The sequence below is a fragment of the Adiantum capillus-veneris genome, chromosome 15 (genome assembly GCF_014529385.1).
Source record: "Adiantum capillus-veneris isolate H3 chromosome 15, ASM1452938v2, whole genome shotgun sequence".
Lineage (NCBI taxonomy): Eukaryota > Viridiplantae > Streptophyta > Polypodiopsida > Polypodiales > Pteridaceae > Adiantum > Adiantum capillus-veneris.
In genome coordinates, this window is record NC_140945.1 from 119,941,847 (window position 1) to 119,964,132 (window position 22,286).

The 22,286-nt window shown below is 44.8% G+C and overlaps 1 protein-coding gene across 1 annotated transcript in view; it reads right to left on the reverse strand.

The window, feature by feature from the left end:
- Positions 1–22,286, reverse strand: part of PSL4 (calmodulin-binding protein) — a 132,506-nt gene that overhangs the window by 60,955 nt on the left and 49,265 nt on the right. Inside the window, exons 6-8 of the mRNA XM_086483040.1 lie at positions 14,972–15,284; positions 14,762–14,869; positions 14,541–14,642 (exon numbers count right to left, since the gene is read on the reverse strand). Coding sequence (XP_086339166.1) covers positions 14,541–14,642; positions 14,762–14,869; positions 14,972–15,284 — 523 coding nt within the window. The remainder of the gene's footprint in view (positions 1–14,540; positions 14,643–14,761; positions 14,870–14,971; positions 15,285–22,286) is intronic.

Here is a 22,286-nt window from a genome sequence, read left to right on the forward strand (position 1 = left end):
TTCTTCTTCTGTTACTTGTTCTTCTTAGGGTTTAGGCCCCTCGGCCGGTATCTGCAAAATGGACTTTGACACGTTGTGAGCGGGATGGAAACACACACAACGCCTCTATAATGACCCAACACACACTCTTGGGATGATACACACACACATTATGGGGCACCACTCGGCTTACACAACCAACCTGGCCGAGACTGGAAACACACAGACGGAGTGAGAAGAGAGAGATTTCCCACTTGCCCACTCAATACTCACACATACACACCATCAAAAGAAGGCTGCCAAGGAACAAGCAGAGCTTAAAAAAATCCAAGCAAGAGTTGAGGCTCGAGAACGACAACAACGTCTTAGACGCCAACGAGAGGCTAATCTGGGAATCACGCAAGCATTTTTCGAGGACACAGATGACGACTCATTAGAATCTGAGCCACCCCTACGATACCCAATTGAGCTAAATAGCCCCTATGGGAAAGTACTATACAATGCCTTATTAGATACGGGAGCTAAACACAATTTGTTATCCTATGGAGTTTGGTGTCAATTAGGGAAACCGACCCTGTCCCCGAGTACGATGCAAGTCAAGGGCATTAATAAAAAGAAAACTGCTATTCTTGGAGTCCTTCAGACCCCTGTTGTCTATGACACTCTCAATTCAGCTCAAAGGAGGCAAATTGCTGTTGTTTAGACTCAATGAAGCTCAACCCAACACCAATGGGGCAAATAGTTTACACAGTATTGAGGAAATACACCAGATACAACCACAAAGTTAAGCAGAGGCTTCACTCACCGGAGAAGATTACACAGGAAAAACAGCAGAAAATCTGTGAGGAATTTGGCAAAATGGACAGCGCCATTGCGTCCGGAACGGCCCAAAACCCTAGTCTACAATGTCAAATGTGCTCAAATCCGACCTCGGATGAGCAGTTTAGGGCCAAAAAATGCTCCAAAAACAGAAAAAACACACTTGTGGCTGTTCCTCCTCTCTTCTCCACGTTTTTTTCTGGTCTTCTCTCTGTTTTTTCAGTTCCCACAATTAGCTTTATTAGTTGGGCACCCGTGGCCTTTTAGATGACCTCAAACGAACCCCGAACAAGCCAAAAACTGACCTCGCAGTGCATAGTTGTCACCTTTTTGCATCATCCGCACACCTGGCACTCTGTTTTTCCAAATAATGCATCCCGCAACCATGTGAAGTGGCCCCAAAAAGTGGTCCTCATGATGACCTTTCAGCATAAGTATCACAAGAAAACACCCACGTCGTGTCCATACTTCTCCGCGTGCAAGTATTGACCCCATTCGACCTCCTGATGCCACTCGATGCCATCTGACGCACCTGCTTACCTCATGTCGTCGGCCCGCGGATAGCTTCCTCGAGAAGTTTTACACGCTACCAACTCCTCCTTATTGTAGAAAAAACACACTGGTACTTGTAATAGTGAAAATCGATGCACTATGTACACCCTGTCCTACCTGTACACATGTGGGCCCCACGTAACCACCTGGCTCTGGAAAATGGGCAATCCTTTATTCGATGCACCATGCATGTGTATGTACATATGCACAATCCCTTGCTCCAAAAAACTCCTGAAATAATTTGCCCATCCCCTAGCCTGCTAGATCATTCATGATCAGCAACAGCAAAGAGAGATATGAGACTCGCCGAATCACAGGTCTCCTCATCCCTCACCAACACTGCTTGATCCACAAACAGCTCATCTTGCTCCACCATCATCAATCTAGCATACTACAATTTAAGACGCAATCCATTTACCCTTGACTTATGTAGAACACCATCCAGGTTAGCCAGCAAATATGTGCCATTTGGTAAACACTCCACTACCTTGAAAGAGCCTTCCCACTTAATTTGAAACTTATTTTGGAAGGTGTTGTCCTGCTTACTGTTGTAGCGCAAAACCAAGTCATGTTTCTTGATACCCTTACTTTTGACCTTTTCATTTATCTTTGCCAAAGCCTTATCCTGCATCTGCCCATAATGCTCCAATGCACTCATCCTATCCAACTGGACCTCTTGTAACTGCAAGAGCCTCTCTTTGAATGCATCACTAGGCGGCCCAAGCAACTTCTCTAACATCTTGACCGCAGGCAACTCTACCTCCACAGGCAATAGTGCTTCCTTTCCATACACCAAATGAAATGGAGTAAACCCTGTACCTGTCTTCACCGAAGTACGGTAAGCCCATAATGCACTAGGCAATTCCAAATCCCAATTCTTTCCTTGGTGCTCTGTCACTTTAGAAAGAATTTGTACCAACTCACCATTGAATCTCATTTAAGCCATTACACTGCGGGTAATAAGGAGTGGTATGCTGGTGCCTAATCTTCATCTTTGTGCATAAGAAGTTTAGCAGTTTAGCTCTAAATCCTGGCCCCTTATCTGAAAGTAGCTCTAATGGCACCCCAAACTTGCAACATATTTCATCATACACAAATTTTGCCACATCCTTTGCAGTGATCTGTTTTACTGCTATAGCCTCTGCCCATCTAGAGAGATAGTCCACTGCCGTCAAGATATAGCTTTTGCCCCTGCTTGTGATAGGTAATGGGCCTATTGCATCAATCCCCCACTTTTCAAACACATCAAACGCCATAATGGTTTTTCGTAGCTCTGGCTTCAACACTCTCTTCCCAAATGCTTGACACCTATTGCAAGACCTACACCAATGGTGAACATCCTTGTGCAAACTAGGCCATACATACCCCTCTTGCAAAATCTTATGCAAGGTGATCTTTAGAGCAAAATGGCCACCACATGCGCCTTCATGATTCTCTTCCAACACTCTGTAAAGCTCCTCCCGCCAAGGTACACGTCTCAACACGAGATCAGCCCCTTTCATGTATAAGACATCACCAATCAATTTGTACCGTATGCTCTACGCACAAAGCCATACTTCTTAGACTTCTGAATCTCCTTTGGAATGATTTCTGTTAGCAAAAACTCCTCTTCTTGAGCCAAACTTTCCCGGCCATGATAAAGAGGTAAAGTGGTCCTCAACACAAATAGCTCCCCAATCATGCCTTGAGCTACTTCATGTGCCTCTCCATTTAGAGCACGTTCAATGTGTCTGATGATCCATGCTTCGAACTTTTTTAACAGGCCTTTAATTCTGAAGCACATTTCCTTCAATGAGGTGTTCTTGCTCTTCCACACACCCAGCACTTGCTTCACCACTAACAAGGCATCACCTTTTATGCTAAACCTTCGAACCCCATGCTTCAAACAAATGTGTAATCCGGCTTCATGAGTAGCATATTCAGCCTCATTGTTACTATGAGCATCCAATTTGAACCCTCTCTTGCATACTAGCTTCCCCTCTGGATCATAAAGTGCTATACCCCCTGAAGCTGCATCATGGCTCTTTCTTTATGAACCATCAAAGAACAACACATGTGCATTGCTGATCTGTGGCACTTCTTCAACTACCTTTCTCACCACCTCTTCCTTAACAATAAGGGGATTCTCCTTGTAGGTCAACAAATCAGCTAGGGTAGCCCTTGTACTATCTTCCACTAGAAAAGAGAACTCAAACTCTTGCAGCTCAATTACCCATTTCTTCACCACATTTGACATGTTAGTACCATTAATTAACTGTGGCAAAAAGGCATAACTCGTCAAGAAAACAAAAGGCCGTGGTAGCAAGTAATGACGAAATCGTCGACAAGCAAATATTACACTAGCCATCACTAGCTCTACTTCCGAGAACTTTCTCTCAGCTACCAACTTCACTCGGCTTGCACAATACACTGGCCTCATATAATGGCTGCCCTTCCCCTTTTGCAATAGTATGGCTCCAATGGCATCATCCCCTACTAATGGATTTACATAAAACACTTTCTCCCAACCAGGAGCCTGCATGGCTGACAACCCCCCTAACACCTCTTTCACCTCTTGAAACACTTCTTCACACTTGTCATCCCATTGCAATGGATCATGCTTTGCCACTTGCTGTAATGGATAAAGAAGTTGCGAAGACAATGGAATAAACCGTGCCATGTACTTCACTTTGTGTATAAAAGTTGCCAATTGCTTCGTACTCGTAGGTGATGGAAGAAGAATAATAGACTTAACCTTATCTGGATCAGCCTCAATGCCATTTTCTGACACCATATGGCCCAATAACTTCACCCTTGGCTGTGCTAGATGACATTTCTTTGGATTTAGTTGTCCTCCACATTCATCATATCGAGCCAATACTATCTGCAGCTTCTCATGGTGTTCAGCTCTACTGCTATAAACACAGAAGTCATCCATAAAAGCTTTAACACAACTACCAATGAATGGTTCCAACACCCAATTTTCTCTCTCTTGATAGAAGAAAGGTCGATTTGACAACCCAAATGGCAATACTGTGTAGCAATAGCAACCCCATGGCGTAATAAAAGTGGTCTTTGTGCGGTCTTTAAGAGCAATCTTCAATTGAAAATAGCTTGAAAAACCATCACACACACTCTACCTCTCATAACCTGCCACTGAATCCAAGATCTGATCGATGAATGGAAGAGGATATGGGTTCTTCTTAGTGACTGCGTTTAAGGGTTTAAAATCTACACAAATTCTCCACTTCCCGTCCTTCTTTGGATTGACTACAACTGGACTCACCCATTCTGTGGTCTCCACAGGGACTATGAACCCTGCCTTCAACAACTTGTCCACCTCTTCTCACAAGGCTTCCATTTGCTCTTGACCTATCCTTCTTAGCCTTTGCCGCACTGGCTTAGCACCTTCTTTCAGCTCTATATGCATCTCTTCGTCCTTGAACCCTCTGATCTCTTCATATAAAGTAATGAACAAATCAAGAAAACTAGCCAGCATGTGCAAATATATATCCTTCTCCATAGCTAAGAGGTCTCCACTGATCATTTGTGTCATCAATTCCTGCTTCTTTGACAACTCAACCTTGGTTTGCATCAGCCCTTCAATCACTTCATAAGGCCCTTCACTGTCATCTTCAACCTCATTCGCAAATGCAACTAAACCAAACTCCTGGATTTCTTTGTCCATCAAAAGAAATGCAACATCAGCATCCTCATCGCTGCTGGTAGTGCTATCACTGTCCTCATCTGTCACCGTGGAAGAGTCTTCATCACTAGACTCATCCTCATCTTCATAAAGCTCCTCTAATCGTCTCCTTGTGTCCATGTTATAAAGCTTCTTGGTACCTGTCTTTCCATAGAGGCTAATCGTACCATGTCGCCAATCTTAAACAGCTCCCACTGCACGTAACCATGGTCTGCCCAGTATAATAGGATATGCTCCCAACCCTGCTGGCATCACATGAAAATCAACCACTGCCTTTGCATCATATGCCTCCACTTCTAAGCTCTTTACAACACCCAAGCATTTTACTTTTTGATGGTTTGCCAATCTGATCCGAAAACCTGACACCCCAGCCACTGTGAGACCCATCTTTTCAACGCATGAGTGTGTTATGACGCATATTTGGGCTCCGCCATCCACATAACCTTGTCCCAAATTTTTCCTTTTATGCCACATATCTACTATTGGACAAATGTCTGGTAGCTCATCCATTGCCAACACCTTTACTGAACCTCTCTGGCTCTTTCTCCATTGGGTTAACCATCCTCTTCCACTGTCACTTTAGCTTAGCCACCATCTCTATAAGCTGCCCAAAAGTAACATCTGCCTTCCTGCTCGTCAGATCCTCCTTCAAGTCATAGCTTAATTGCCCATCCCCTAGTGGAAAATCTGAAACATGAAACTTTCGACGAGATCTCCTTTTCCTCTTGGCCTTGACATCCTCGCCTTCATGGATCTTTCCTTTCTTCTTACTAGGATCTGGGGCACTTCTTCCTTCCTTTTCCTCTATGGTCCTCTTCTCAATAGGAATCACTAATGTATCCTCTAGCTTTGATGCCTTCTCCAAGGTGACTACACTTAGCACTTTTGTCTTTCCCTTTTCCTCTTGGGTTAATCCACTGGTTCCTTCATCTCCCTTAATTTCGATGCCATAATCATTTGACCTAGTTAACACCTGTCTTGGCAATGGATACATGTCTCCCCCCATCCTTGGTGGCTTTTCACATTGCGGGCTAATGTGACCCGACTCTCCATAATTGTAACATGTGGGCGTCTGCCTCCAAAACCTACCATTGCTTTGTCCAACACCATTCCTAGGCCTTTCTTCACCTCCTGGCTGATTTGCAAACCTCCCTCGACCTCGATTATTTCCCACTTGACCTAGCATGTTTAGGCTGAGATTCTTCATCAAATCTACCACTTGTCTCATGTCTTGCCTTAGCCCATCATCTTGCACCGATGTAGTGACCACTGCTGGCATAACCTGAGTAGTAACAGGAACCACTGATTCATGATGAACCCCTGACATGCGACCTTGTAAAGACTCTATAGGCTGAAATTCAGACCTCATGGGCAAAGACTCCACCCCTAACTGGCTCATTTTCCTCAACTTCCACTCTTTGTTCCTTGCTACCTCTAGTGCATCTTCATATGTCCTAGGCTTCTTTAGCTCCACTCTCCAACGTATATTCTCCCAAAGACCAGCCAAGAACCTGTCCTTCTTCATCATGTCAGGCGGGGGTACCTGTGGTGCTAAGGCCTTGCACATCCGCTCCCATACCAATGAGAACTTACGTATGTACGCATCTACTGGCTCACCTTCCTTTTGCACCAAACCTTGTACTTCTTGCCACACTTTGTCAGGATCTTCTATCTTCACAAACTCCACTTCCAACCCATGCCTTAGATTGTCCCAACTCAATCTTACAGGTGGATCCGCTGCACGCAACTCCTCTTCAAAAATTTTGGGCCAGACTCGTGCATCACTCTTCAAACAAATTTGGAGAAGACGTAACATCTGCGCAGGTCATGAATCTGGTTGCTAATGCAGGCAACCTCCATCTTTTCCAAAAAATCTTCCACATCTTCATCACTTCTTCCATGAAACTCCGGATAAGAGAAAGCCATGGCTACCCAAGTTACAATGCTTTGAGAACCCCTTTGAACACACGTGCAAGAACCCAAAACTTTTGACTACCCAATCCCCAGAAACTTCAATGGAGCTCAACTTTAGATAAGGACAAACACATGCACATCAAATGAGTTTTCATAGTTGATCATCGGAATTACAACAGACAAAGGACATTCCAAGATCTCTCGTAATCTTCTTGGCCCGAACATAAAGACTATGCGCTGCTGAAAAAAAATCTTCCTGGACACATGAACATTTATCTGGATTCTTTGAGTTAAATGAAATGGAGTGAATTGAGGGCCATTTTGATCATCCATTAAAGCAAACCATGAAGCTCCCAAGAAGACACACCTGACTTAACCTTTGATTTTGCCAAAATTTCAACAACATAACAGCATAAATGGCTCAAAAGACCAAAAAACCAGCCATCATAACTTGGAAAAATTTTGGCAACGTTTCCCCAAAAATAGAGCAGTAGGAACCCAAAATATAGACTGTATATGTATGCATAAACTGTCAACAATAGAACCCGAGCATCAAGTAGGACTCACTAGTACATAGCCTATGGCAAGGTCACAAAAAGGGTGCTCCAGCTACCTGTATCACCGAAAGGATCTCCACATTTGAGAATCCCCCAGCTCAATAAAAACCTCACGCTACCGACCCTCACACGAAGGCTAATGCAAATCGCGTATAGTCAAGTCTCAGAAATGACTATCTTCCAGACCAAGTCTCAGAAATGGCTGGGACTGCCAAATACAACCAAGTATGGCTCCACAAATGCGTACAATGGCAGTTTCCACAAGTAACGTACAATCCAGCAGACAATGTGCTCAAATAGGCGCCAAGTGATGCATACCCACAACAACTGCAAGTGACATCACTGCTAGTATATCCCTGTACTCCAGCTACCTGTACCTGTGTGAATCACCTGTACCTGTACCTGTACCTATACATGTACCTGTCCCTGTAACCTATAACCTGTAGCCTCGAATCTCGAAGCTTGAAGCTCGAAGCAGAAGGTATTTGAAGAAGATTCTCCGTGGGGGCGCCAAAAGAATGTGAGCGGGATGGAAACACACACAACGTCTCTATAATGACCCAACACACACTCTTGGGATGATACACACACACATTATGGGGCACCACTCGGCTTACACAACCAGTCTGGCCGAGACTGAAAACACACAGACGGAGTGAGAAGAGAGAGATTTCCCACTCGCCCACTCAATACTCACACATACACACTCACACACACACACTCTCAATTCAGCTCAAAGGAGGCAAATTGCTGTTGTTTAGACTCAATGAAGCTCAGTCCAACACCAATGGGGCAAATAGTTTACAAAGTATTGAGGAAATACACCAGATACAACCACAAAGTTAAGCAGAGGCTTCACTCACCGGAGAAGATTACACAGAAAAACAGCAGAAAATCTGTGAGGAATTTGGCAAAATGGACAGCGCCATTGCGTCCGGAACGGCCCAAAACCCCAGTCTACAATGTCAAATGTGCTCAAATCCGACCTCGGATGAGCAGTTTAGGGCCAAAAAATGCTCCAAAAACAGCAAAAACACACTTGTGGCTATTCCTCCTCTCTTCTCCACGTTTTTTTCTGGTCTTCTCTCTGTTTTTTCAGTTCCCACACTTAGCTTTATTAGTTGGGCACCCGTGGCCTTTTAGATGACCTCAAACGGACCCCGGACAGGCCAAAAACTGACCTCGCAGTGCATAGTTGTCACCTTTTTGCATCATCCGCACACCTGGCACTCTGTTTTTCCAAATAATGCATCCCGCAACCACGTGAAGTGGCCCCAAAAAGTGGTCCTCATGATGACCTTTCTGCATAAGTATCACAAGAAAACACCCACGTCGTGTCCATACTTCTCCGCGTGCAAGTATTGACCCCGTTCGACCTCTTGACGCCACTCGATGCCATCTGACGCACCTGCTTACCTCATGTCATCGGCACGTGGATAGCTTCCTCGAGAAGTTTTACTCGCTACCAACTCCTCCTTATTGTAGAAAAAACACACTGGTACTGGTAATAGTGAAAATCGATGCACTATGTACACCCTGTCCTACCTGTACACATGTGGGCCCCACGTAACCACCTGGCTCTGGAAAATGGGCAATCCTTTATTCGATGCACCATCCGTGTGTATGTACATATGCACAATCCCTTGCTCCAAAAAACTCCTGACAACGTCAGCAGTTTGTGACATCTCCCCTTCTTGAAAGAGAGTAATCGTCCGCGATTACCGCATATCTGCAAACTCCTTTGGGCTCTTTTGATCAAGGAGTTAGCTTCTCCTTTCGCCCAGATCGGAACTCTTGATATTCCGACGTAGTAAAATTAGCCATCACACCCAGACCGTACTGATCTTCCACAGGTGTCTTGATGCACTAAAATTACATACCCAGGCAATCTCATCCAATTAGGAATATTCAATAGTTGACACGTCACAATGCAACACGAATGCTTACATATGCATGTTACAAGACATAACAAACAGCGCCGCTGAGCACTCCCCCGAGACAAACGGTCTGCGGTATGAAGCTACTCAACGACTACCTCGTCACTCCCCTCGCAAATAACCTAAAAAGTCCGGGCCATGAGGTCAGAGGACTGTACAACCAAACACTCCCCAGATCGTAGTCTGCGTCGCTTGGAGGTTCAAGCATACAACCAAACGCTCCCCAGGCATCGACCTGCGTCGTTCTGAGGTTCAAACAATACCGAAACGATATTTCTCACTTCTCCACCCAGAAGTAAAATCACCAATCATTGAAACCAGTATTTAAAACCAAAGTCAAACAATTCAAAACGGCACCAAGACACATTTAAAACAGATAGCATCCATTTCAAACAAATTTCAAACAATACTTTGTCAAGCAATGTTCAAAAGTATCTAACTAGAAAACAACTAGAGAGGTCATTTAGGGTTTTGTTCGGACAACCGAACTTTGAGGACAACGGGCTTGCCCTTCTACATCACGGTGATGGTTCGGTTCCGGACCTGGAGAGTTGCATCATTCTTGTCATGCGAGGGCATGCCCAAGAGAACGTCGCAATTGCCCAACTTCATAATGTGGAAATCCGCTTTTCCATGATAATCTTGTATAGTCACTGGAAGTGCACCAATGAGCGGGACCACTTTCTGAGTTTGCCCCGTGGCTAGCTCAGCTTTACTTTCTCCACCCTCTGCATCATAATCAAAGTGCATCTGCTTCAAGAATTCTGGATGGATGAAGTTCTCCATAGCCCCAGGGTCAAAGAAAATGAGTGCTTTTAAACCGTTGACTTTTCCATAAGCTTTGCATAATTCATTAAAACTCTCGAGGTGTATATTATAAATAGCGGGTACTAGTCCAATAGCAGGTCTAGCCTTCTTGGCCGGAGGTGGACCCGGGGATCTGTCTGACGTGGGAGTAGAAGGTTGCGTTGAGGACGTCGAGGCTCGCTTAGGACATGTATCGAACGTATGCCCTATTTTGAAACATTCGAAGCATCGGCCTTCTTGTAACAAGGCGTCTCGTTGACGTTGTATCAAACGAGGCCGTTGAGGTTGGTTTTCACGCGATTCCCGAGAATTTGTTCGTTGTTGCCGGGAGTTCTGGTTAGTCGCCGGAGATTCTTCTGTGGTAAACTCCAACTTTCCTTTCATGAGCTTGTAGCCAACCGCAGAATGGTCCATAAGCTCTTGCATGGTAGAGACTTGCTTGGAGAGACAATATTCCTGCAATGCTGATGGTAGTCCAATGGTGTAGCGCTCGCACTAGTCCTCCAAGGGAATGAACTTAAAGGAGGACACCGGAAGGTACACGTCGAGAAACCTTTGGTTATAGTCGTCCATGGTTTCGGTGGCAAGCATTTTCACGTTACCCCACTCTGCCAAAATCCGGACTTCAAACATCGAAGTCATGTAGCTACGTGCAAAAACTGTCTTGAAAGCTTGCCAGGTCCTTGGAGCATGCGGTTGTGTCGCGATTGAACTCCACCATTGCATAGCATTATGTTTAAGAAATCCCGCTGCTCGAGAAATCTTGGATTCTTTTGTATAGTTCCTTAAAGCATAGATGTTGTCGAATTACTGTAGCAACTGCAATGCTTTCTTGCGATCTTTCACCCCGGAAAAAGTGAAAAATTGCCACCATCTTTGAAATCTTTGGGTTGGTTAGGCGCATATCCCGGGTATGGATAATAAGGGTATCCATATGGGCTCCAAACATTGTAGCCTGGTGGCGGTGGCAAAGGCGGTTGCACTGGATCAGGGGCAGATGGCTGCACCATATTCCAGAAGACTCCCCCGATCGGAACAGACGGTTGAGAAGTTGGAAGCTCTCGTACTTTCTGGTGCTAGAGGAGGAGGTACCACCTGGGGCATCAGAGGGGGTAACATGTAGCTCAAAAATTGTTGAAAACTTTGCAGCATCGGAAGATTCTACTGAGGATGCCGCAAAAGAATGTCGTGAACCTCATTGAGCATGACTGCAAATATTCTGCTGAATCCATGAATTCCAAGTCTTGGGTTCTTTATGGCTTATGCCCTGTAAGACACAGCGATGAAGACGGGAGCGCGCCCGATGCACGATGAAGTAAGGGTGGGAGTGGCTAATAAGTCCGGGGTCGGAGGACGAAGATACCTCAAATAAATTCCAGAAGTCTCTGGTTTGCTCTGTCTGCTCTTTTGTGGGATCGGTATGCTTTCAAAAAGCACACGCCTGATGCTCTGATACCACTGTCACAAGACTAGCACCACGTGCCAATAGAAAAGAACAGACTGAACAGACTTTTAGCACTTCAATAACAATTGAACTAAGAGAGAGAGAGAGACGACACGCGACAAGGAGTTGCGGAATTCCACCCCAGAGAGTATTGGCCTCAAATTTTGGCGCCCCTTTCAGTATTTCTTTATATTGCATCAACACAGTACAAGCCGGTACTCCAGACTCTGCACCTTCTCCAGGAAGCCAGAGAATGAGCCCTAACCTCATATTTAAAGGCCCTTGGCTTGAAAAGCAGTTATAGTGAAAAGCCTTCAAAACTCAAAAGCTTCTGGTCCAACAGCAATGCCAAAACGTAATTTACGAAAATCCGTACAGCTACCACGTCAGCAATCAGCGCAAAACGCGAAAATCTGTACAACTTGCCACGTCATCAGCCAGCGTAATTTTCGGAAATCTGCCACATGAGCAGCAGACACGCAATTTCTTGTGTGTGTGTGTGTGGGTCCTGCTTTAATTCCTTTGTCACTTGGGGCCCCATCGGACGGGATCCCCATAAGTTGGTAGGACTTCTTCTTCTGTTACTTGTTCTTCTTAGGGTTTAGGCCCCTAGGCCGGCATCTACAGAATGGACTTTGACACGTCAACAGTTTGTGACAGGTATTGTGTCTTTATTGAGTTCACTTCCTAGTATCCACCAACTTGCTAAGTGCGACGGGGAGACCTACATGATTTTGAACTGAGCCTAGACATCCTTTCACTATATGAATTCCAGTGCCAACCAACTTCCCGTCTACGGGGTAAAACTATTGTTCACATTGGCCATACAATGTCCAACCATTTGCAACTTCAAAAAGAGGGTCTCAAAAATTAAACAAAAATCATTGGAAAGAAACCAACAACTAAGGTTAGCAGTTGCCACGTCCTCCTGACACTCAGCTTCGGCTCGTTGCTGCCCTCGCCCGCCTCCCCTGCGCACGCACTTGCAACCCCCCCCCCCCCCCCCCCCCCCCCCCCCCCCAAATCCTAACTCGCGCTGCCTTGCCCAGCCCGCTGCCTGCTCTGCTCGTTGCCAGCCCAGCGTGCTCACCCCAGCCCCTCGTGCGTCAACCCGCCCGCCCCAACCTCGCGCTCCCGCTTACATCCGCCCCCTCCATCCCACTCTAAGCTCGCAAGAAGTTATTTTCTCAGCCTTCTGGGAGTTTCACGTCACCTTCGTCCTTCTCGATTCAGCAGCAAACACAGAATGGCGGCTTCAGCTCCACCTCAGAGGGACTCTACACAAGTCCCCTCGCCCGACACCGCGGAGACAACCCTTCGACTTGCTCTCTCTCGCCAGAAGATCAAGCGAGATTGATGGCCAAAGTGGAACGTTTCCAAGCCTACGCAAATTGGGTCTTTGCTGAATTTTAAGAGGGATTGGGCCCCTCGACCAGGTTATGTAAGTTGTGTAGGGCTAGGTTTTGAACCCTTACCCCCTTTGGGCCACTCAGTCACAATCTGCAAGTTACTGGGGTTGGTTTTTAACTAACCCCCCAAGTGTCCTCTTGGACAAACTCTTCAAGTTTAGGCATGCCACATCACTTTGTGACAAGGTACGTCCAGTATTAGTAGTGTGTGGAAAGGAACTGAGGGCTAATGTGTGTAAGAGAGATGAGATCTCAATGTAGAACTCAAAAGATACAAGGCACATACATTTTTTTAATACAAAAAGGTCTTTTATAGACCTGACAAAGTAGATAAGGTATTCCTTTCGGGTTTGATGATAGACTTATCCTTGCAATCATGGGTGACAGTCATTTTCAGGTCATTGATGACTTCATGGCTTCTGTCTTAGAAGAGCTTCACCACCATATGAGGCTCAAACCCAACACATGTAAATGGTGTGCTAATTAAGGAGAGTGAGCAATCTGTGTGATCGGCACCAAGGGATAGTGGGGAATTGTGAAGGAGGTAATCAGGTGTGCTTCCCCTCTAGACCCAAAGTATGTAGTTCACAATGCTACCCCCCTTTGAGAACGATGGTGGGATACATGCCAGTCCTCCTTAGTTGGGCCATTGTGCCATCATCATAACAAGCAGGTGTTGTGACCCTAGCCATAGTAGATGGGGTCTTTATGATGTGAGGGTCGTGAAGTCCTTTGATGTCCTCATCCAAGGGGTGTAGCATCTTGGACATGGGTTGCTTTCCAACATGGTACCCATTTTGGGTACTTGCCCATTTATACAGGTGAAAATATGAGCTTCTGTTAAAAATACACTAAATTACCAAACATTTAAAGAAATATAATTTGAAGACCAAGAGTGTCTATCAAAAGGCAGCTGACGCACTCATACCCACATGCGTGCACACACATTCACAATCTTGAAAAGATTGGAAGTTCCATGCGTACAATAATCATACACCATTTGTGTTTATGCAATTGCAAATACAAAGACTAATTAACGTAGACCAATTGATTAATAGCACATACATGTACATCCTTCCTTAAGATCAAGCTATTGATAGCGGAAAAGTTCAAAATGAGGTGTAATCCAAAATGTGTCACAAGCAAATACCAATGTTACATGCTCCTCACAGCTCCTTAAAAGTGCACATTAAGGAATTGATCAATAAAATAAGTTTTAGCTTTGCCAATCCATTAATTTCCTTCCATTTACCCCACACGCACATGCAAATTTTCACTCCTCAAACAAAAACCATTTTATCTAGGGTGCTCAAATTTCATTAAAATGTCACAAACACAAACCTGTGTCTCTATATGCAGGTATAGTATATATGTATGCACAAACATGTGTGAGTGCTCCCCCAAACCAACCAGTCACACTCAATGTAATTTCCATACCAAAATCCTGCTCCAATTTCTTTTCAAGGTCAGAAATTTTGGACTGAATCTCGCTCAACTTTGAACTTGACTCTTTGAAATCCTTGCGCACAGCATCAGCTTCTATGACAAACAACATCCAACATTCTTATCAAGTATTCTCTCATTAAACAATAACTTATGTACACTCAATTCATAAACTTGACAAAGTGATAGTAGATTCTACCAAAGCTCACACTTGCCTGATTTGTCAACTGGTGATTTGAAAGGGCTAATGATGCTATTTGAGAAATTCTTCAGCTTATTCTTTAATTTGTTCCACCATGGACCGTCATTTTTTATCTCGCCACCTAGATAGGAGACGGCACAGTGTAAAAAGTAAGGCATGTGCATACCTGCAGCTTGAAAGCTCATTGACTACAAATATTCAATGGAAACATTCATGTCCATACCTGTTGAGACAAATGCATCAGCTGCCTCATCGGCCTCATTGTGATCATCCACAACATCCTTCTCATCATCTTCATCATCTTCATCCTCTGCAGATGCTTCATCATCACGTTCATGCTCCACATCATCATATGATGTGTCCTCATCCTCTGGATTACTATTGTCTTCGGTTTTTTCTTCACCATCCTCCTCAACATTGGGGTTCTCTCCTGTCCAACGAGATGCTACAAGACGACCTAACTCCTCTTTTGACAAACCCTTTTGTTCGTTCTCTTCCAATGACCCAATTTCTGAGCTGTCAACTTGACCAGTTTCCTGTTTTCCATGATGATGAGTTAATTTGATAGCAACAAATCAAACCTTTATTAATCACCTCTAAATGAAATCATAGATGAGCCACAAAACTGAAATTCATTCTTTTTTGAAATGTTCCTCACACCCCAGAAAACAGCTTTCAAAGCTTACACATTAGATCACCCTGTAGAAAAACCTCTCAGCCTTTTTCTTTTGATTGTAAACAAGTCAACATTGTGCTTCAGAACTAGCTGTTAAGAGTTATGGTATCTCTCTAGGTTCGTCCAGTCTGTCCCCATTTTGCCCAGGGACAGGTGTTAGGGAATGAGGCTGTTTTGTGGCCGTGTCCGGCCAATATTTTGGGGGCAGTTTTGGGGTTGTATAGGAGTTGATTTGGGACTAAGCTGAATGAAGGTAATTCAAGCCTTACTTAAATCCACCGTTCTGGCCCCGTTCCCGTTCCGAGCGCGCACCCCAACCCCCCCCCCCCCCCCCCCCCCCCGTTTTCCCGTCCCATTCCAGACCCTTCCGTTCCCATTCCCTGTTCCCATTCCGGCTAACTATGACTTGAGGGCATATAGGAGAGGGTAGGGGTACCACAAGGAGACTTCTTTGTCCCTTTACCATTGATTACCTCGACCTCTCTTCACCGAGAACCCGGTGGGACGTTACAAGATGTGTAGCATTGCTGGATTGTTCCAATTTTCCCAGATGGAGATTTGTAGCCGTGCCTTTCCGCAATGGGAGCATGCATGCGGCTTTTGGATCCAAAGAGGGACCCACTTCATTTCCAACCTTCTTCTTCAGATAGGAAGTGTTTGGACGGCAGTAGGATCTTCTTCAACACTTTTGGAGCAGATTTCTATGGCTGCATTTCTTCACGGAGATGGATCGGCATATTTGTTGAGTGCATGTCTTTCTTGGAATTGTTGACAGAGCTACCTAACTGATGGGTAGCAGGTTGATGATTAGTTGCACTTTTGTACCAAATTGTGGATTATGGATGATAGCAAGGGATGTCTATCTTTATAGAAGTAGAGGATGTTCTTTGATTTTTTTCTTTTCATCCGAAGATGGAAGTTCCAGTTCCAGCTTCAGTAGACTCTTGTTCACCCGGTATGCAACAGATCAGGTGCATGTGTTGGAGTTGGCTTTGGCAGGTAGAGGGAGATACTTCTATCTCCAGAATCACTTCTTGTTTGATCATCTGACTTACTTAAATGAGGTTTAGAGGTTGAAACATGTGTTGCCCAATGTTTAGCCAACAATGACAGCAACTCGAGGAGGTCTTGTTGGAGTGTGGACTACTCCTATCTCCATGTTCTCTCTAGTGTGGCCCTACAGATTTGGTCATTCCTTTGCCCTTTTGTGAGCTTTTTAGTACCACTAGTGGGATAGGTTTGCGATCTCTTTTGGAGCCGTATTCTTGATCGACAGCAGACTTGTCGAGATCCTTTGGATGACATGTTTGCACGTAGTGTCGGCAATTGGTGGGGACATCTTGTTCCTACTTCCGAAGTCAACAACATTTAATGCTTTTCCAGTACATCCCATTGGAGAGCTCCAACCTTGAGGTAGTCCATTCTGATCTTCGTGGGCATGTTTCAATTCCCCTAGGCGGTTCTTTTACGCCTACCTTGAGTATTGTTGTTATGTTGTGTATTGGATATTGATTGCACAATTGATTGGTGGCTCTATTCTTTTCAGCACAAGTGGAAAGGACAAATTTGGTGAAGATTTTAAGGAAGCAAGTTACAACAATGGGGAAATATGTGCTCTTCCGAGTCTATATGGAGTTTGGCATATTGTATTGGATTGTACCTACAAGTTTGATCTTGGCAAAAGCAGAGGAGTGGCATACATTTGGTTTGATCTCAAGCAGTTTGCTTGAGTAGCTAGGTCCTGTTGAACCTTGACGGCTTCTTTAGCAAGCATGATCCTCAAGTGACGACCTTCCAGGTCTTCCTATCCTTCGCAATTTGAGTTTACCAATGGTGTGATCCTCTTTTTAGGTCTCACATTTTGCTATTAAGTTACAGAGGAAGCATTTTTACTCCACATTGTCTCAGATTTCTTTTCTGGCGGTACTTACTCTTTTCCAAAGATTGAGTGGGAGGGGGGCTTCCTATCTTGAGGGGGGCTCTCGGCTTTAGCTATGGTGCTTTCAGTAAAACAGTGTTTGCTCTATTCCGACGTGGGGTTGAGTCAGTTCTTACCTTAGAGTGTACTTTTGAGGATACTTCTCTTTCAAAGGGGGCTTCCAGGTTATTATCTTCAGTCTACTTCCGAGGCTTCATTCAGTAGAGTACAATGTATGGTGTCTTCTAATTCTTGATTTCCTTGGCCATTTCTTCTGGCTTTGGATGTATTAAAAGGGTTTTTACCAACTTATGAGACCCCGTACAATGGGACCCAAGTGACCTAAAGCCTTTTAAATAAAGCACGACCCACACAACCTCAAAAAAAAAAAGAACTGCGCAGCTAGTTGATGACGTGGCATGGCTGTATGGACAGTCCGCAAATTGCCCTGGCAGTCCCACATGACGGACGTACGGAATCCCATGTGGCAGACTGTATGGATTTCCAAAGTTTAATATTGGCAGCTTTTTACCATATGCTTTTGATGCTTTTGAGTTTAATGCTTTCAAGCTGTAATTGCTTTTGGGCTTAGGGCCTTTGAATATGTGCCATGGGCTCACTCTTTGTCATGCTTCCACGTAAAGGTGCAGAGGACAAAGTATCGGTGTTGTACCGAGTTTAAGCAATATAAAGAAATAAGGAAAGGGGCACCAGGGTTTTAGACATGTCATAAAAGACGAAAGCGTAGATTGATTTTTACGCACAATTCATTAACTCGGGAGAATAGAAGTGAGAGAGAAGAGCTTGACACAACATTGGGGACCGAATCTCCCCCCCCATAAAGAGAATGTCTTTATTACTAAGGGAGAATCTTTACAAGCACAAAAACGGGGGCAAATGTCTGTCCTCCATTCTTTCTTCTAACTGAAAGAGTAATTCTCACTCTCTGACTACTAAGAGGTTCGTCCCTCTTTGTGAGTTATTCTAGGAAGCTCTCAAGCAAGAGAGTCTATCTTCCTCTCTCCTTTTGGAAGCTCTCATAAATGAGAGTCTATCTTCCAATATTTGCAAGGAAGCTCTCATGAAAGAGAGTATCTTCAAACAATATCCGCTTCTCTTCATGCTCAATCATTCATGCAATGATTACAAGAGAAGGTACTAGAAGTGGGGAAACTTGCATTGTTGATGCAAGCTTGAGAAAAGGAGACAGAAAAACACTACATGCTCACACACATGCTTGCTGCAATTTTCTGCACATAACCAAAAATTCTTACCTGAGCGCGTACTGAGGAATCGCACCAAACTTGGTGTACTCACAAGATAGGCTAAGAGAGTTGAGGTGCTATGGCTGCTACGCTGAAAATAGTCCTAATCAAAGTGATTAGGGGCTTTAATCAGAGAGCTGGCAGCCAATAAACTGTTAAGAGAGAGAGGTTCTTGCAAGTTCACACGACAAATCTTCTTCAAATGGCTCCTATGGCCCTTGTTCTAGACAATGGGAGCTTCAAGCTACCACATAAGTCGCAAGGGGCTGTTCTCAAGCTTAAAATGTGCAATTAACTCACAATTGGTCACATGAATGCTACTTATGAAAAAACCAGCTGCTCCCCGGCACAATGCCGTACCGGCACTGCTCTTGCATCACCTATTCACATTTGTCCGGCCATTTGGTCCGGCCACAAATAATTAACCTTAATTTAATTAGCTTACCCTAAGGCCTTATTAAACATAATCCCGGCCTTAGGATCACTGTTCTAAGGACCACAACTCATTCTTGTGCTCGCACTAACGCGCATAATTTTCTGAGCCTAAAATCTGAGAATACTGTCTATCCCTTTTGAAGGCCCGATTTCCCAATCACTAGGGCTTCATGGTATTTTTCTGCTAGGGTCTCCCTGAGTGCTTTGGCCCACGTTTAGGACGCACATAAGGCCCTAGAACTACTACTTCTATTCTGGTGTGCACACAACTATTTAAGTAATTATTTTCTAGTAAATAAATTAATTATTCGCATAAACTGACATAGTTACACGACCATTGCCCTCTCGGGGTGGAACTCCGCCACTCCGTGTCTCGTGTGTCGTGCATCTCTTTCGGTTCAGTTATTTTGAAGTGCTTAAAAGTCTCTTCAATCTGTTCTTTCTTGTTGGCACGTGGTGCCCTCGCGTTATAGCCACCGATCTTGTAAGAGCCTCAACCACCAAAGGAGGGGCAACCAACTCTACTCGGATGATCGCATGGGGAACAGAGGCCTTAGCCTTGATTCTCTGGAGATCATGGAGATAACTGGTCTCTCCATGTCTCGCCACCTATCTGTACGTCCATGCTGACGACTCTGATGATCTACTAAGGGTCCCCATATATGCACTCCATATAGCATGGTTGAAGCAACAAGAGTATCAAAAAGCCATAGCTCGGTGCGAGGTTTCTCGAACTGAACCTATGAACACATCCTCTCCAAACCTCCCAAAGCTGCATATGCTCTAGTCATCTAGTCTCTGCCGCTCTCCTCGTGGGGAAAATCAACACTAAGAACCATCCCAAGGTAAGTGTACATACCCGTATACTCCACTCGGTCATGTCCATAAGTAAAACTGGGCGCTGATCGCAAAACCCATTGCATTGTAGTATTGAATACCATAGCATTGGTCTTCACAAGGTTAACCGACATACCAATATCTAACGCAAATGTGTGTAAAGCATCAATGCATCCCCTCAGGTGAATCTGAAATAAGCACAATATCATCTGCATACAACAATAGGAGTATCCATGTCCTTGCCAATTGTGCTCCTCTGTCACCCTCCCTCTCTATGTAGTTTGAAGCCTCATCCAAATACAAGACAAAAAGAGTGGGGGTTACTGGGCAACCCTGTTTCAATCAATGGTGGAGTGAATTATCTCTGATATCCCCTCGTGCGTACACACTCATGAGTCGGTGATGAAAAGCCCTTTGAGTATGGCTGCAAGATCTGCTATCGCTCTCTCTTGCACTGCCGCTATGTACTTATAGTGCCAAGTCTAGATCTCCTACAGGTAATGTCTCTTCCCTGTATCCTGGAGCTCTGGGTCTCCGTTTCGCTCACCTCCTCTGTCCGCTGAAGTGTCACCCTTCGTGATCGGGCAGGTAGTACAGTGGTGTCCCGCTGGAAAATATATGTGAGCTGTGACTGTTTCCCCCCGATTGCTTCTGTGTCTGTAGAAGACGCTCTCTATGTCTCTGTGCCTCTATTCAGAATTGTCCTAGCTGGTACTGGTAACTGGACTCCATGATCTCTCTCAGTGTCGGTTTTCCTGAGAAAAAAGGTTCGTATCTTGTCCTGATCCCCTCAAATGTTGTGCATCTGAATACATGATGCTCCTCGCTCTCTATCTCCTCTGAGCATAGTTTGCATGTATAGTGTCACCCAAGGAGAGAATGAAACCAGCCCGTAGACTCGCCATAAGGGCGGTAGACTTTAGCTCTCACCTGATCTTTAGGTTGATTAACTTTACTTGAACTTTACGACACAATGGAACCTCACAAATAAACCTGGGACTGAAATTCAACACTTCACGACTTGGTAGCTAGAGCGCTCCCAAGTAGACAACGACACCCTGTAGGTGTCCAAACCTGTCCATGGATGTAATTAAAGGTTTTTTACCCAATTTCGGCAACATCACGGCGCTAGAGCCCCTGTAGGTCAAAAATACACGTCTGGACATTGTCCCTCGCATTCTGGAAGCTTTCCAGTAAGCTGCAGGTCAATTTCAGCATGCTGTAATTCCCTGCTTTGTCACACTCAGGTGTCCAAAGCCCTGTTCAAGCATCCCAAGGCTTCCCCAAGGCTCCCCTGGTGATCTCTTGTAGTTCAGGTGCGAAACCCTAAACCTACACAAAAACACAATACACTGTAATTTTCTATTTTGGATCATTTTGAGCGGACGAACACGTCTACGCGTGTCTTAAGTGCTCCCACACACAATGGGACAGTTCCCTTTTGAATCGGACGAGTTTTCACGCATTAAATCTCTCCATTTTCGCAATCCTTCGCCATGGAACTAGGCGTACCTGTGGGGGATTAGCAATTAGCTAATTTGGTTCCTATACAGAAGGCTCTTGCCTTGGCAAACGTGCATAAACCCCCCCGAGCTGTACATGATCATCTGAGAAGCCCATCAAGTGGGGAATTACCATATGTGCAAACGGGGGAGAGAGATGCGCGAGAGCAACTCGTCGTGCTAGATGAGACAAGGGAGAAGGAGATCGACTTACATCCACTACTCACACACACACTGTAGATCACAATGACTCAAAAATCAGCCCCTCTTGATTTTGGGCGCCCCCTCTTGAGATTGCACCTTGTGGAGTGTGTGTTGGCTTGCAAGTTGCTCTCCTACTGCCATGTGTCCAATTTGCTCCTTTTGGTTTAATTTCCTAGTACCCACCAACTTATAAACTGTCGCGTGGGGCTTGATGACCCTGAACTGAGCCTAGCCAACCTTTTATTGCTCGGATTTCACTACCGATTGGCCCGACCATCTCGTGGCGACCTAGCCTTCACAGCTGCGGGTGAAACTCTCGGCTGTCGGCCATTTCATTCTAGCCATACAATGTCTGGGCATTTGTGACTTTAAAAGAGGGTCCCAAAAATAAAATAAAAATCAAGGAAAAGAGACCAACAACTAAGGTTAGTGGTTGTCACAACCTCATGACATACCCCCCCTTTGAAATCGCAAACGACGTAGGTTGTAACCCAAAGGCCTCAAGGTAAAGTTGTAATACAATTGGTGACTCTAGCAATTTATTTTCTTCCATCCACTTTGAATCCATAAGTGGATAGCTCTTGAACTTCAGCAAATAGAGTCGTGCAACTTTTCCCTAAACTTTTCTTTCATTATGTGCCAAAATCTACTCAGGTACCAAGATCTCATCAAGTTCCCCTCAGCTTCTGGTTGATCTTCAT